This window comes from Musa acuminata, chromosome BXJ1-8 (assembly GCF_036884655.1).
Source record: "Musa acuminata AAA Group cultivar baxijiao chromosome BXJ1-8, Cavendish_Baxijiao_AAA, whole genome shotgun sequence".
Taxonomy (NCBI): domain Eukaryota; kingdom Viridiplantae; phylum Streptophyta; class Magnoliopsida; order Zingiberales; family Musaceae; genus Musa; species Musa acuminata.
The window spans coordinates 50,372,251-50,389,991 of NC_088334.1; the positions used below are offsets into that span (position 1 = coordinate 50,372,251).

Consider the following 17,741-nt stretch of genomic DNA (forward strand, 5'->3'; position numbering starts at 1 on the left):
GCTTCTAGTTTTTTTTCCCTTTTTATATACAAAAACATTAGAAATCATGATGGAAGTACTTTTCATTGAATTAGGGTTTTCATCGGGTCATAGGTAGGGTATTTCTTTTTAATTAGAAAAAAATAAGAAAGAATCAGCCATAAGCATCATGTATGTGTCAACAAAGACTATCATTTGTGTTGTCCCGAGCATTACGTCGACAAAGACCATTAGCATCCTATAGTAAACTCAAACCAAGGTATGCAATATCGTATCATACCGATGTTTCGAGGTTGGCTCAGTACGGTACGATATCGACGTACCGAACGATACACCAGGACGTACCAAGCGATACACCAGGGTACCAAGCGATATGCGTATCAGTATGCTGTCGGATCGATACGTACCATCCGGTAATATACGTATCAGTATGTCGTCAGATCGATACGTACCACCCGTACCGGGTGGTATCATTCGGTACCGCATAACTCAAACCATCCCGAAACAAATTGGTTCTTGAATTTTGACAGATGCCTTTTTAATCTCTCTTCCAATCCCGATTCGTCTTGCGTTGCTCGCTGCTCATCGTCGCCACCAGTTTCTAAAAGCAATTCCCGTTGAGATGGAAGGCACCTCTTCTATGCCCCAACAACTTCTGCTTCACCTTCCATCTGGATATCTTCTTGATGCCGACATCCTCCTTGTAGTCACCACGGACCTGAAATTGCCAACAGCATAAAAAACCACAGCCAAATTGATCTTAGCACTTCAATACAAAATGAGATCCACTGATCCATATTTTTGATGCATACAAGTTCTTTGCGTTCAAATGCAGAGCGATACATTAGATAAAGAATTATGAGTATACCTCCATAAGTTTTCCCAAGTCAAATTTGGGGGCCTTCAAGATTTTGACTTTGCGGATATACACATTTTGGAGCGTAGCTTTCTCAGTCTCCTTCCCAATCATCTCGGGTGTGAATTTCTGCATCAAACCTTTCAGATCACACGTTGTGGTTTGATTGATCATAATCTCCCTCATCTTGTGACATATCTGAAACAAAACCATGATCCTCCCACCAATGATCATTGCAGGAAAAAAAAATGAACTATGCCGGTGAATGAAGTACCTGTCTAATCTGACTGGATCGAGCATAACAAGTGCGCTTGACCTGACCGGGGCATCTCTTGTTGGAACCAATTCAGAACACTCTCAGAGTGTAATTGTCAGTTAGTCTTCAGGTCAACATGAGCTTCAACCAGAGTCTGCCACTTCCGCACCGGGTATCTGAGCTCGTCAGTCGTTAAGTCCATGCCCTGGAGAATGATGTGATCAACACCAATAGCCAAGAGTTAAGCAATCACAAGGATGAAAGAGGCCATACCCAGAAGTTGGTAAGCACAGTCTTTCCTTGAACATCCTCTGCACGGAGCCAGATCATTCCGTGGAACTGATCCTAATCAGATGCAATCTGAGACCCTCAGATGCAATCTGATGCAAAAAAGACAAGCAGTATCGGTGCATGAACAGTTCTCAGTAGGAAATCTAGGTATAACTGATACATCCGAAGAAGATTGGAGGGGCAAACTATGAGACAACCATGGAGATGCAACCATATGACCGATATCTAGATCATGAACGATGCACGAGAAGAAAGCTAGACGAGTATGAAAGTGATGAAAGTACGATCGTATAATCCAGAACAGTCCTCACCCTCCATGTATACCTCAGTTCACCAGCATATACATTGGTTAGTTTGTCCAATGACAAGTGATCTAACCCAAGTTATGGAGCTCGGATGTGAAGCAGGACCATGCATTGTAGACTTGGATCTTTTTCCCTTGAATTCCTCCATATGCAACTAAAATTTTTATTGCTCCGAGTGCATTGATTCCTTTGCTTCCTCATGTATATATCACCTGAAAAGAAGAGGAATGCAGCTAAACTTACTACGTCTTCTTCTTCCCTCCCTTCTTCCCCTTCGAGATCCTCTTGTTCTTCCTGCAAGGATGGACGGAGACGAAAAGGTCGACTTAAGAAGAAAGCTAAGAAGGCGAAGGATACGCGGGTTAGCGAATTGGATAGAGATGGCAGACTCACCCGACCGCCATGGCTGCTGCTGCGATCGCCGCAAGGGTTTAGGCGCGACGATGAGAGGGAGAGAGGGGGAGGGGGGGAAGAGGCTTGCCTTATAAACCAACGAGCTTTCTATCTCAGCCGTCCGTTGGAATTAGACGCAAGATTGATGGCTCGCGTGTTGATCTAGCGGTCAGTCAGGAATGATGAGCTTACAATGGGTTAAAAGATCCGGCCCGGCTCAAATGGTTAAAGGTTAGAAGATCCGGCCCGGACCAGCCCATGGGTCAAATTATCGGGCCAATTAAGAAGTCAAAATTAATGATCCAATCTGAGAGGTCAAAATTAAGAGCACAGTCCCTTAAGCAAGATAAAGTTCATATATGATACTTGCGCTCTTAATCTTTAGGAGCATGTATTTGTTCATATGCATGGCTTTGAGCACATCCACGACTTGACCACATATAACACTTATTATGGTAGGCCTTTAGGGCATGACTTAAATAATTTTAGAATTATTTACTGTAGATGCAATGAATCAAGAAAATGGTTCAGATTATAAATTGGATACCACACCGCTAAGTTTATGCATACGGTCTTTTTTTTTTAATTATAATTTTATCACCTTGAATCGGGTCGAGATTGTAAGAATGAATCTTGGTCGTAGTGAGATTTCGATTATCATAATTGAGGTTTAGAGTCCGATCCCAATTTACCTATCATTAGATAAAATATCTAAAGTGTTATTCATTTGAGCTTAGATTCCCAACATTATGACATGAAATTCTTAAAGCATAAAAGAATTTGGGAATGTGCTTTTCCTCATAAAATCTTATGGTGAGAATTAGGATTCATGATAAATAAAATTTTCTATTATCATTCTTACTCTTGTCTATTTATATTTAATTTTATTATTTTTTGATATTTTACAGATAAGACTTTGAAAGAGAAGGAGGATATAAGATGAACACACTTGGATTCAACAAATGCAAAATAAATACAAGTAATCAAATTTGAGGGAAAAAAATATTAGCATGGTTGAATTTAGAATTATGGATACGGAGCATTTGTATATCCATGAAATAGTTTCATATATATATATATATATATATACGTGGAGATGATTTGATTTGTAATATGTAGAACAAATGTAATATAATGTACACATTACTCTATCTTCTTTTTGTCTCTCTAAAAGATGAGGATATGGAAATTTATTTTTTGCCCAAATATCAATATATTTCTTTTCTTAGAAAATAAATTTTTATGCTTCAAGAATCAAAGATTATGCATTAGGGTTGGGAGATTAGAGAAAAAATTCCAAACCTTTATTAAGGATTCACTTGACTTGAAAATCAGGTGCTTATTTATAAATATTTTTTAATAATTAAAGTGTATTATCATGAGTTTAAGATTAAAGTAAGTAATTGATTTGATTGATTCCCCGACGATGCACGTCGGGACAAACCAATGGATTTAAAAAGACAAAACCACTAACTGATAAAAAATAAAATAAAAAAAATGATAAACATAATGTGTGAGGGTCGTCCACCACAGTCACCCGTCTTATTGATGCACATGATTATTTATGTTCATAATATTCTTATTTTAAAATAATGTCAAAAATAAAATTACGGTGCAAACGTGGAGTAGATATAACCTCCCATAATCAATTAATTTGAGAAGTAAGCCATTAGAATATAATTAATTTTATTATTATTTTGATTTAATAAAATCGATTTGTTTTATATACATTTGTATTGTGTCTTTTAATAGAATTAGATAAGTTATCTCAAATCAATCCATGGTAGGTTGATCGAGCCAAATTGATCTAAGCTAAGATACTCGAGCTTGTCTAACCCTAATTTTGATTGATCGTATTTGTCGTATCTATCACACATATCTGACATGGAGTAGTTAGACCGAATCGACTTAACTCTAAATTATCTAACTCTTATGATTTTTTTTCTAATATCAATATTATAAATTATAGAAAGATTTTTAAGATAACATAGAAACAGGATATCTCATTTTATTACTAATCTAATAAGATGAAATTTGATAATTTATATAGTATCACTTTAATGAATGAATATACACTTTAGATGCTCTAGTAACGTGGCATGCTGAGTAAATTTTTCATCATATTTGATAGAATATTTCAAGTAAAAGTATAAATTATGAGTTTGATTTGATTGGCCGAAATTATAAGGTTAGCCTATGAATTAAAACTTAACAATCTTAGATTTTGAGAGTAACTAATATGTTCATGTACATATCTTTCTCACTGGTTCATGTCTTTTTGGTTAACGAAGACAAATAGAAGACCTTTAATATAAAGATTAGAGCGAGGGTGTGCATATCTTCTTAATTACATTCATGTGTAGGTCAATACTCAGTGTCATTACATTTCACATGTATTATCTAACACTTAAGAAGGTACATTTTTAGAGAATGATTAAAATAATATTGAAAAAACGTTTCATATTTTATTCAATAAACCAAAACCAAATAGTGATCAAAGGAAAAAAAAATTGATGGATATAATAAAACAAGTTAAATGTTTAAACCTATCAATTATTATAATGTTAATAATAAAACAAGTTAAATGAGTTAGAAATTATAAGCTACATCTCTTAAAAGGAATTATAAAACAAGGTTTTCATTACTTCCTTTCACATCCATAGTTCATTCGATTCTATCTATCAGTTTAAATTGATAAAAATAAATAAATAAATAAATTACTCTACCAAACCCACACCATTAAACTCTAAGCCTAAAGTATTAACCACTATGCAACATATTTATTTATTTATTTTTTTTTTTATACAATTTGAAACTAATCAAATCTGTTTTAAATTTTAGTTTCTAAGAATCAAAATTGAATCATATGATCCTCCTGATTCTAATTTTGTCTCTGATCGTACTCGATTCAATTCTAATTCAAATGGAACCTTGATCACCCCTATCTTATTGATACCAAACTATTCTTTCTTAATATTTTTAATATTGACAAGATAATTAAGATGAGCTGGATTTTAAAGTGTAATATTACACGCCCACCCATTAATCCAAGCTTATTATGCAAAATTCAAATCTAGCTACTTGGCTATTAAAATCATATTTGAGAGCATTAATTTAGTCAATGTCTCTGTTTTTGTATACTGATTCGCTCTTTATATAGTTACATGCAACATTACAAGATTAATGTGTAAGTTTTTTTTTAAATATTTATTATTTAATTTTTAAATGTGGTTTATTTTTTTGCTTAACATGCATATCACTCCAAAATGGATATATGTAAATATTTAATTTACTCTTAAATAAACTATCATAATGTTAAAGATAATAATATTCATTGCGATTATAAGGATTTGCATACCTTGGTTAGATTCAGGTATTAGTGGAGACTCATACCAATACATCCTCATGTGCATGTTTATATACAACCATTGTCGTAGGTCCTTAAAGCATGCTAAAATAATATGAGAATCTTTTATAGTCAATACAATGAATCAACGAGTGATTCAGACTAAAATGGGAGACTATGCTATTAAATTCTTTCATATAATAATTTTTTTTTTAGATTTTTTATTTTTGTCGTCTTTAATTTCAAGAAAGTTATCAGAATGAGTCCTGATCGTGGTATGGTTCGAAGGTTCCGATCGAGGTTCAGAGTCTGATCTCAACTTGTCTATCAGTAGATAAGGGTATGTTTCAAAATTAATTTGAATTTATGACACTTTCTTGATAAATAGTTTTATTTTTTTATATAAGGTTATTTGGACTAACATTTTTCCTATCTTTTCAATTTTATTAGGGTTTCATAAATTTATAAAGAAATGATAGAAGCGGAAGAAGAGATGCCCCTATTTACGGAGAGAGTGTCCTAACCATATACATTACGCGAACTCGATCCATTCTAGAAGATCGAATGTTTCAGTAATTAGAGATTTGATTCGATGATGACATGGGTTAATGAAGTGAATGGTAATAAGGCAATGATATGATGTCAATTAGGCATTTATTGTCCACGTGACATGTCAAAACCTAATGTTGAGATGGGTTGGCAGGAGACAAATGCAAGTAGATATCAACAAAAAAACACAGTCTAATGATTGAATGAATCATATGATGCATATGGAATTGCTTGTTCTACAACAAGCATGGAAACACCTTTCTTTGGATTTTAAAGAGAAAATAGAAATGAATCGGGTTCATATACATGCGAGGCTTCCTACAAACACATCTTAGCATGCATATTGGTACATTTGTATATTGATTTGTTTTTTTTATGGTTGCATGGGGTAATATAAAAGTATTATCATTTATATGTCATAATTTAGTTATGATTCCATGTAACTTAGTTTTAGATTAGTATAATATTTCGAAATGGTTGTACACCATCATTTAATTAAAAATAAAGCTTTTATAACACTCTACGATGCTAATATAAGTGATTAATCGATGACAAATTCGGAGGATCTAAATAATTCCATGGATTTAAGTATATTACTTTTCAAAATATTTAGCAAAAAAAAAAAACCAAAATGATGATGAAAAAGTCTAAAGAGACGAGCTCATGAATCAAAATTATGAGCTTAATTTGAATGGTCAATGTTATGGGCTTAGCTCATCAATAAAACTAAATATTAATATTTTGAGGGCATCTATTCGTTTTTCTATTGATAAATGTCTTTATTATTTTTTCAAAAAATAAATTAGGACTTTCAATATAAAGAATAAAACAATTCTTATATCCATTGATGCATATCACCTATTTTTTTTGTTATATTTAGTAATATAAAACTAACCTTTTGGACATTTTTTTTATCTTTATCTCTGACACAGAAGTATTCTCTCAGGTAGTGTATCTTATGATACATTTTTCTTTACACCCCTATAGATTTTTAGACCATATCTAAAATATTATTGAAATTATTTGCTATCGTCGATGCATTGAATCACAAGTTGATTCACACTATAAATTAGGTGACGATGCTACAACATTTTTGCACACCAACTTCCCATCTCTTAAAACATCGTTGGTTCGTAATCTCAAACAAGTTTCACAAATGAGTTATGAGCTTCAGTAATTATTATTGAGGTTCAGAGTTTGATCCCAACTAACCCATCATCACAAAGCAGTAGTATGTATCAAAATTAATTTGAACGATTAATTCTTATACCAATAAATAGCGACGATCTTAATGAAATTATTTGTGCTAATATTTTTCTTGTTTTTTTTTTCTTAATATCAGATTCTCCGATGGTAGATAAGGAAGAGGCACGACAAAAAAAAGTTTATAGTTCCACCTCTTCTCGACGAAACACGGTAAAGAAATACTCTTTATATACAAACATCCATATATATTTGTATTATCAACCCTAACTCTTATGTACTTATACTTGAGACTCATTTTGTCTTCAACAGAGGGAGAGGGAGAGGGTACAAGATGGAGATGCATGAGCTCCACAGAAGCAAAGGTGCACAAATGACAAGATTTGCTGACATTATACCCCTCCGAGATTTGCTGCATGAATTATTTTTTGGCTTCGAGGATGTGTGAAAGTATCCATGAAATTATTTGGCATTATTGTCAAGATGATCATCTTGCGACATGTAAAATGCTCTTTAATTAATTATTGTAATGTACACATCACCCCATGATCTTCTTCTTCCTTCTCTCTCTCTCTCTCTCTAACATATGAGAGTTAGAATCTTATGCTTCATTAATTCTCTCGTCAATGTAGTTTACGAAAGAATGCAAGAGAAGATCGAATGAAAGCAAAGATATTATGGCAATGTAGAGTGATGTATGAATTGAGAAACTAATGGCAGCCAAATCATTGTTTGGTGAGGAAATCGTCACTACTCTTTTACTGTGTCAAATTTCGGGTTTGTATGAGAAATTACACCATATTATTTATGAAGTATTATGAACAACTAGCATCTGCCTATGAACTTTTGTGGCAGATGCTGCATTTGAATGTAAAACTATTGTCGACATTGTTGAATCTACTTGGCCGCATGGCATACCTGAATGAATTGGAGATGATAGCAAGTTGAAAGAAATGTTTCACAAAGCTCTAGAATTGTTTCCCAAGCAGGATTTCTTGAGGAAGAAGCTATTGCTGCATGTCGCCGAGCCCTTCCTAATGAAGCCATGGGTGGGCTAGCTAGCTTACAGAAAGACCTGGCAGTTGCTCTGCTCTATGGTGGTGCTGAATTAAGCAAGCCTGCCTCCGCAACTTCAACGTCTAACATAAGAGGAAGCAATTCTTTTGTTGCTGATACTCATGAGAAAGGTGACCTTTCAAGAAATAAGTTGGGACCCTGAGATCATGAATCATCTCATTTATGGCAGGTCATGTAGAACAGATTTTGCCAGATGGTATGTACTGGCGCTTTGTCACCATGATGCTGGTCTGGATGATGATGCATTAAATGTATCTTTGAAGCAAGGCATTCAGCTACTCAGCAAGGCATTAAATGTATCTTCCATCAGTCATATTAGGAGGAGCTAAGTTGTGCTGTGAACGTCCATTGCAAGCATGGATGGGAAGGGGCAAAATATGCAATGAAGGCAAATGAGATTTTCCAAAATCAAAAACATTTTCTTGGTGTCACCAACCTCTTGCTTGATGTTTGTTATGGAAATTGTGCGTCTTTGATTGTCGTCTCTGATTCACAAAGACTAAAATTACAGAATGAATCTTCGAAGACACTTCAACATGCTGCAAACATTGAGAAAAATGATTCTGAGGTGGTATATAGCCTTGCCAGGGAAAGAAAGCACTGTGCAGCGGAACCTTCGTATAGCTTTAGAAAATGCAACAAAGTATCTTGATATGGTGGCTGGAAGCTCAGTGAGGGGTTGGAAGCTTTTAGCCCTCATAGTATCGGCAGAACAGTACTTAAGGGAAGCTGAAGCAATAGTTGATCTTGCAATGTATGAGAGTGGAACAATGGATCAGTTGGAATTCTTACGCTTAAAAGCCACAAATTCGAGAAAGCAATATGCACATATGGTCTTCTTGGAACCTAGATGCTCATGCATTAGTGAGATAAAAAAATTAAAACAATACAATAGTATATACATGCATGCAGTACTTTGTAGTGTTAACAAAGAAAGTAATGGAGCACTAACGCAGTTTGCTCATGCATACAGTACATCACCTTTTCTTACTATGACTAATTCCTCATTTTTATAAGCAATTACACCATGGTAGTGAACTATTTATTATACACTTGTTGAATAGTTAAAGCTTCTAAGAAGAAAACAAGGACAAAACACATGCTTTCTAATAAATACAAATCTCACAGTCATACATCTGTCCTAACAATCCATTGATCAACTTATTCTCAGAATACTTATTCCGATGTGCTATTTCACAAGACCATTCTGTAGCCTAAGAAAAAAAAACTAAGAATTAGATGGTAAAATGTTGAAGTCAATATTTTATTGAGACCTACTAAAATGGAAGAGAACAAACTAAAATAGGGTCTGCCTACCAATACGATTTTTCTTCCCCAAAGTGTTTGTAAATTATTATGCTTGATCTTTAATCATCGCATCTTATAAACCTTTACCCACTTCTCTGAAGCATTTCCCTTTGTACGTGCTTAAGTTATTTCATTCTTAAGACGATAAATTATGATTTTAGATAAAGAGTTTTGGCGATTATTTATAATAAGAAAAAAAAATACGGCAAGGCCTATGGATTTTCATTCTTCAACCACATTAACTTTGCCCCCCCTCTGGAATCCAGCATGGAAAAAGTAGCTCATAGCAGTGAAGAAAATACATGTAGATGCAACCAAAGTTAACACACTAAACAAGCAATCAAACAACAAGTTTTCCACTTACTACAATGTGAAAATAAGCAATTCATTGAATTAGAGATATTAACTTACGACTTTGCTGTTAATTATCCACAAAAAGAGAGTAATCATCCCATCTGCCACTGCAACCACGACGCCCTAAATTTCAGTCAAGTAAGGATAATATCAACAGAAGAAACAAGCATTTTGTTCTCTGCTGACGGAACACAAAAAGGAAATTAATAATCAATGGGATCTACGTTACCTTGAGAACAGGTTCTCCTTTGCTCGGCTCGATGGATTTCTTTGTTGCCGCTATCTGCGCTCGGGCTGCCCTCCCGGCGGCCGACTTGTCAAATTGCTCCTGCCTGCAATTCACCGATCAGAGAAACTTCGATCCATACAAATCGAGAGAAGACTTCGTTGCTACAAATAACTCAGGGATCATAAGAAAAGATATAGAGGCAAGAAGGGGAGAAGGGGGATTTGGGAAGGGGAATTGCCTCTTCTGAGCGGCTTCGGCGGCTCTGCCTCTCGGCCTTCGAAGGACCGAAGCACGAACACAGCTGCATCGCTCGTCGCACGTCTTCCTCTCGCCCTTCCCCGCCGTCCCCTTTCCCGGGGATCTGCTTCTGTTTCTCCTGCGACTACGAAAGGGGAACGAACCGCGGTTTATGACGTCGTCGATACCGCCGAGGGGAGAAACGATATATCGGAAGGCAGACGTTTTCGTATACCGAACCCCCTGCAGTCGTTATAACGGACGTTGAAACCAAATTGCTGCTAGCCTGCGTGAATTGATGAAAAATAACGGCCGTTATCTTTTAGTGCTGTAGACCGCTACTTAACCAGCAGCACGGAACGTCTAAGGAACGATGGTTCCCTCTCCCCCTTCGTGCGGTGCCGCCCCTTGCACTCTATTCTTCCAATGCAAGCCTTAGGTATCGGCGCCAGGCTCTCGCTCTTCCCTCTCGTGAGGTTCCTCCTCACCTTCTTTTGCTTCGAGCGTGCCATCAACCCCCGACCGCCATGGCTGCTGCTGCGATCGCCGCAAGGGTTTAGGCGCGACGATGAGAGAGAGAAGAGAGGAGGGGTTAAAAGATCCGATGGAATTAGACAAGCAAGATTGATGGCTCGCATGTTGATCCAGCGGTCAGTAAGGAATGATGAGCTTATAATGGGTTAAAAGATCCGACCCGGCTCAAATAGTTAAAGGTTAGAAGATCCGGCCCGGACCAGCCCATTGGTCAAACCTATCGGCCCAATTGAGAAGTCAAAATTACAGACGCAATCTGAGAGGTCAAAATTAAGAGCACAGTCCCTTAAGCAAGATAAAGTTCATATATGACACTTGCGCTCTTAATCTTTAGGACCATGTATTTGTTCATATGCATGGCTTTGAGCACACCCACATGAAATTAATCAAGAAAATTGGTTAAGACTATAAATTGGAATCCACGTCACCAAGTTTATGCATACAATCTTATTTTTTTTAATTATAATTTCATCATCTCAAATTGGTTCAAGATAGTAAGAATGGGTTGGTGAGATTTCAAATATCATAATTAAGGTTTAGAGTCCGATCCTAACTTATTTATCATTAGGCAAGATATATGACGTGTTGTTCATTTGAACTTAGATTCCCAATATTGTAACATGAAATTTTTAAAACATAAAAGAATTTGGGAATGTGATTTTCCTCGTCAAATCTCATGGTGAGAATTTGGATTCACAAAAAATAAAATTTTTTATTATCATTCTTACTCTTGTCTATTTATATTTAATTTTATTATTTTTGATATTTTATAGATAAGACTTGAAAGAGGAGGAGGATATAAGATGGATTCAACAAATGTAAATCAAGTATGAGTAATCAAATTTGAGAGAAAAGAATATTAGCATGCTTGAGTTTAAAATTATGGATACGGAGCATTTGTATATCAATGAAATAATTTGACATATATATATATGTGGAGATGATTTGATTTGTAGTATATAGAACACTGTCTTCTTTTTGTTTCTCTAAAAGATGAGGATATGAAAAAAAATTTTCCCAAGTATCAATATTTTTTTTTTACAAAAATAGATTTTTATATTTCAAGAACCTAAGATTATGCATTAGGGTTGGGACAAACCAATGGATTTTAAAAGGCAAAACCACTAAGTGATAAAAAAAGAAAAGAAAAGAAAAATGACGAACATAACGTCCGAGGATCCCCCTCTCTCGTGAATGAATGATGCATATGATTATTTATGTTTATAACATTCTTATTTTAAGAAAATATGAAAGAAATAAAATTACGGTGCAAACATGGAGTAGGTATAACCTCCCATGATCGTAAGACATTAGAATATAATTAATTTTATTATCATTTTATTTTAATAAAATCGATTCGATCCGACTATTGTGTCTCGAATGCTTTTTCAAAAGTAGATAATGTCTTTTGTTTTGTTTTAATTTGAGAGCGGAAGATGTTTGAATTTCGTACTTTTTTTTTTTATAAAATATTATGTTAGAGTTTGTTCGACAACATATCACCGATAATCAACACAATAAGTGTTTATAAGCATCAATCTCATAAATCTTTCGTTAGTCTATTTAAATAAAAACATATATGAAGACCACTTTTATATATAGTGTGATTCTTATAACTATCGATATAATAAAAATGTATATCTTAAGATGCTTAGTTGATTTGGTGCGCCTAGTAAACTCTTTCTAATCTTTCATGATTGATGTGACAAATCTAATTGGTGTTGAATGGATCTTACATATCGCATCGTGATTGGTTAACGATAATAGTCATATCATTTGCATTTCATTATGTTTTAGTATAAATATTTTTTTTAATTCCAAAGCATAATGTACGATTAAAGATCTCCACTTATCACTTGTATTAAAAAAAAAAGTGACGTTGTGCGTGGATTACTTTCTCTTCGCAGGCAAATGAATTATACATAAAATCTTAAATAGAAACTATTTTGGGATAAGTTGAATGTCATAAATAGAAAAACTTTATATACACTTATATTATACTTTTTAATAGAATTAGGTAAGTTGTGTGGCCATCACTTGTAATAAGACTATAAGATCAGACTAATTTAACTTGACCTAAGTTAATCAAGCCAAATCAGCTCATCCTTGGTGGTCGAGCCAACTTTAATTAGTCATATTTATCTCATATCTGGGTTGTTTAAATCAAATTGACTTAACTCAAAATTGTCTGATCCTCGTGATTTTTTTTTTCTAATGTTAATATTATAAATTGTTGAAAGATTTTTATGATAATGTATAGAAAAACATGATACACAAAGTTGGCTAATGAGACCTCTCATTTTATTACTAATCTAGTAAGATCAAATTTGATAATTTATATAGTGTCACTGTAATGAATGAATATATACTTTAGATGCTTAACGTTTTTCATCATCTTTGATTGAATGTTTCGAGTAAGAAGTATAAATTATGAGCTTGATTTGATTGGTCGAAATTATAAGGTTAGCTTATGAATTAAAACTTAATAATCTTATACTTGCCTTAGATTTCACTCTATTTGGTTACCCAAAACAAATAGAGACATTTTAATATAAAGATTAGAGCGAAGATGTGTATATCTTCTTAATTAGATTCATGTGTAGGTCAATACTCGTGCTAATACATTTCGTATGCATGTATGTATTATCTAACACTTAAAAGAAGGTACTCTTTAGAGGATGACTAAAATAGTATTGAAAAAATGATTGATTTTTTATTCGATAAACCAAAATCGATCAAAGGAAAAAATAATAATAATTGATGGATATAATGTGAGAGACTCCGCCATTATCCCTCTCTCCCATAAAATAAAATGTAGATGAGTAAGGAATAATAAAGCAAGTTAAATGTTTAAGCCTATCAATTATCATAATGTTAATAATAAAACAAGTTAAATGAGTAAGAAATTATAAGCTACATCTCTTAAAAGGAATAATAAAACAAGATTTTCATTACTTTCTTTCGTATCTATGGTTCATTCGATTTTGTAAAATTAAATTAAATCGGTTCGAGATAGGTTCGATTTAAGAATCAAAATTTCTATCTATCAGTTTAAATTGATAAAATAAATAAATAAATTACTCTACCAAACCCACATCATTCAACTCTAAGCCTAAAGTATTAACTACTATGCAACATATTTATATTTTTTTTTATTTTTTATTTATACGATTTGAAACTACTTTTAAATTTTAGTTTCTAAGAATCAAAATTGAATCGTATGATCCTCTTGATTTATACCATTTGATTTTAATTCAAATAGAACCGTGATCTTCCTTACCTTAGTGATACCAATCTATTTTTTCTTAATATTATTAATATTGACAAGATGATTAAGATGAGCATGATTTTAAGGTGCAATATTACACGCCCACACATTAATCCAAGCTTATTATGCAAAATTCAAATCTAGCTACTTGGCTATCAAAATCATATTTGAGAGCATTAATTTAGTCATGCACTTGTATATCTCATGCTTTTTGTGTACTGATTCCCTCTTTATATGGTTACATGCAACATTACAAGATTAATGTGCAAGTTTTTTTAATATTAAATATTTAATTTTTAAATATGATTTATTTTTTGCTTAACATGCATATCTCTCCAAAATGGATTTATGTAAAATTTTAATTTACTCTTAAATAAACTATCATAATGTTAAAGATAATAATATTCATTGTGATTACAAGTGATTAGTTAGAAACAAAATTGGATGATATATATAGAATTGTTTTAATAACGGAGAATAGATTCATGTATTAGTGGAGACTCATACTAATACATCCCATATGCATGTTTATATATAACCATTGTAGTAGGTCCTTAAAGCATGGCTAAAATAATATGGGAATTTTTGTAGTCAATGCAATGAATCAACGAGTGACTGAGACTATAAATTGGGAGACCATGCTATTAAATTTTTTCATGTAATAATTATTATTTTTTGTTCTCTATCTTTATCGTCTTTAATTTCATGAAAGTTACCGGAATGAGTCCTGATCGTGGTATGGTTCGAAGGTTACTATCGAGGTTCAGAGTTTGATCTCAACTTGTCTATCAGTAGATAAGGGTATGTTTCAAAATTAATTTAAATTTATGATACTTACTTGATAAATAGTTTTATTTTTTTATCTAAGGATATTTGGACTAATATTTTTTCTCTCTTTTTAATTTTATTAGGGTTTCATAAATTTATAAAGAAATGATAGAAGCGGAGGAAGAAGAGCTACCCCTATTTACGGAGAGAGTATCGTAACCATATACATTACACGAACTCGATCCATTCTAGAAGATCAAAAGTTTTAGTAACTAGAGATTCGATTCGATGATGATATGGTTAATGAAGTGTATGGTAATAAGACAATGATATGATGTCAATTAGGCATTTATTGTCCACATGGCATGTTACCTATGTCAAAACCTAATGTTGAGATGGGTTGGCAGGACACAAATGCAAGTAGATATCAACAAGAAAACACACTTCTAATGATGAATGAATCATATGATGGATATGGAATTGCTTGTTCTACAACAAGCATGGAAACATCTTCCTTTGGGTTATAAACAAAAAAAGGAAATGAATCGGGTTCATACACATGCGAGGCTTCGTACAAACACATCTTGGCATGCATATTCGTACATTTGTATATTGATTTGTTCTTTTTATGGTTTCATGGGGTAATATAAAAGTATCATCGTTTAAATGTCATAATTTAGGTACAATTCCATATAACTTAGTTTTAGATTAGTAGAATCCATGGAAATGGTTGTACATCATCATTTAATTAAAAATGTAGCTTTTATAACACTCTACGATGCTAAAAAATACTAATATAAGTGATTAACCGGTGACATATCCTCTTAATAATTCCATGGATTTAAATATATTACTTTTCAAAATATTTAGCAAAAAAAAAAAACCAAAATGATGATGAAAAAGGTCTAAAGAGACGAGCTCATGAATCAAAATTATGAGCTTAATTTGAATGGTCAATGTTATGGACTTAACTCATCAATAAAACTAAATATTAATATTTTGAGGGCATCTATTCGTTCATGCACACCTATTTTTCATTGATTCATGTCTTTATTATTATTTTTTTTTTTAAAAAAGGACTTTCAATATGAAGCTTAAAACAATTCTTATATCCATTGATGCATATCACCTATTTTTTTGATATTTAGTAATATGAAACTAACCTCTTGGACGTTTTTTTTTATCTTTATCTCTGGCATAGAAATATTCTCTCGCCTAGTGTATCTCCATATACATTTTCGTTTACACCCTTATAGATTTTTAGACCATATCTAAAATATAATTAAAATTATTTATTATTGTCGATGCAATGAATCACAAGTTGATTCACACTATAAATTGGGTGACGTTGCTACAAAATTTTTACACACCAACTTCCCATCTCTTAAAGACATCGTTCGTTCGTAATCTCAAACAAGTTTCACAGATGAATTGTGAGCTTCAGTAATTATTATTGAGTTTCAGAGTTTGATCCCAACTTACCCATCATCATGAAGCAACAGTATGTATCAAAATTAATTTGAATGATTAATTCTTACACCAATAAATAGCGACGATCTTAATGAAATTATTTGTGCTAATATTTTTCTTAATATCAGATTCTCCATTGGTTGATAAGGAAGAGGCACGACAAAAAAAGTTTGAAGTTCCACCTCTTCTCGACCATACATGGTAAAGAAATACTCTTATATACAAACATACATATATATATTTGTATTGTCAACCCTAACTCTTATCTACTTATACTTGAGACTCATCATTTTGTCTTCAACAGAAGAGGGAGAGAGAGAGGGTATAAGATGGAGATGCATGAGCTCCACAGAAGCAAAGGTGCACAAATGACAAGATTTGCTGCATGAAATATTTTTGGCTTCGAGGATGTGTGAAGTATCCATGAAATTATTTGGCATTGTTGTCAAGATGATCATCTTGCGACATGTAAAATGTTCTTTAATTAATTATTATAATGTACACATAAAAATTACTACATGTATAGAATATTATGCTTCATTAACTCTCTCTCCTCAATGTAGTTTATGATGTATGAATTGAGAAACTAATCACAGCCAAATCATTGTTTGGTGAGGAAATCATCACTATTCTTTTACTGTGTCAAATTTCGGGTTTTTATGAGAAATTACACCATATTATTTATGAAGTATTATGAACAACAAGCTAAATATTCGAGGTTTCCAAGAAGAAACAAAATCAATAAAAAAAAAAACTATTTCCACTTTAATGATGTTTAAATTCTAGAATTTGATCGTGAGATTTGATTTTACATATGAACATCATGCATGTCATTTAATGTAATAATTTTTTTTTATTTTTTAAAGATTATCTTATAAGATTTTGACAAACCTCCCATGCTTGAGTTGATGTGATTCTTAATTAAGATGATTAATTATGACACAAAAGCATAATATTGTCGGCCTGCCCCCATTAATCCCAAATTGTAAGCCCAACATATTAATCAAAATTTGTTATCTAACATTTAAACCTAATTACTTGCTTAATGTAATTAGGTTAGAGAGCATCCATTGGTTGTGTACCTCACGCATGTATCCGAAATTTCAAATCTAGCAATCGGTTCGAATTTGAGGTCATCTATCTATCATGCATGTTTTTATAATTTTAAGAAAAAAAAAAGAAGAAAACTTTCAACATGACGATTACCTATATAACTCTTATGGTAAGTCTTTTAAGACACAACTTAAATAACATTAAAATTATTTGTTGTGGACGAAACATAATCAAAAGTTAATTCAAACTATAAATTGGGATGCCA

At 33.0% G+C, this 17,741-nt stretch overlaps 1 protein-coding gene and 1 pseudogene across 5 annotated transcripts; both read right to left on the reverse strand.

Moving 5' to 3' along the window:
- Positions 1 to 168: 168 nt before the first annotated feature.
- On the reverse strand, positions 169 to 2,140 carry LOC135589221 (small ribosomal subunit protein eS1-like; annotated as a pseudogene).
- Positions 2,141 to 8,122: 5,982 nt separating this feature from the next.
- Positions 8,123 to 10,953, reverse strand: LOC103995800 (uncharacterized). 5 transcript variants are annotated; one of them, XM_065080835.1, is made up of 5 exons: positions 10,731 to 10,949; positions 10,385 to 10,626; positions 10,147 to 10,249; positions 9,971 to 10,024; positions 8,123 to 9,001 (listed from the first exon to the last, which is right to left on the reverse strand). In XM_065080835.1, exons 1-4 carry the CDS (start codon positions 10,893 to 10,895, stop codon positions 10,010 to 10,012), a joined length of 525 nt encoding a protein of 174 aa, XP_064936907.1. In that variant the 5' UTR covers positions 10,896 to 10,949; the 3' UTR covers positions 8,123 to 9,001; positions 9,971 to 10,009. The 5 variants fall into 5 exon arrangements, with proteins under 5 accessions (XP_064936907.1, XP_064936903.1, XP_064936906.1 ...); XM_065080831.1 differs by having other exon boundaries at positions 9,971 to 10,040; XM_065080834.1 differs by having other exon boundaries at positions 9,975 to 10,024; positions 10,731 to 10,948.
- Positions 10,954 to 17,741: the final 6,788 nt, after the last annotated feature.

Excerpts from the sequence above, each read along its gene's own strand:
- LOC103995800 (XM_065080831.1), bottom strand. The coding sequence starts at position 10,895 with ATGGCACGCTCGAAGCAAAAGAAGGTGAGGAGGAACCTCACGAGAGGG. Across the intron at positions 10,627-10,730 it reads TTAGACGTTCCGTGCTGCTG|GGGGTTCGGTATACGAAAAC; the intron begins GTTAAGTAGCGG and ends TAACGACTGCAG. Across the intron at positions 10,041-10,146 it reads AAGGAGAACCTGTTCTCAAG|GGCGTCGTGGTTGCAGTGGC; the intron begins GTAACGTAGATC and ends ACTGAAATTTAG.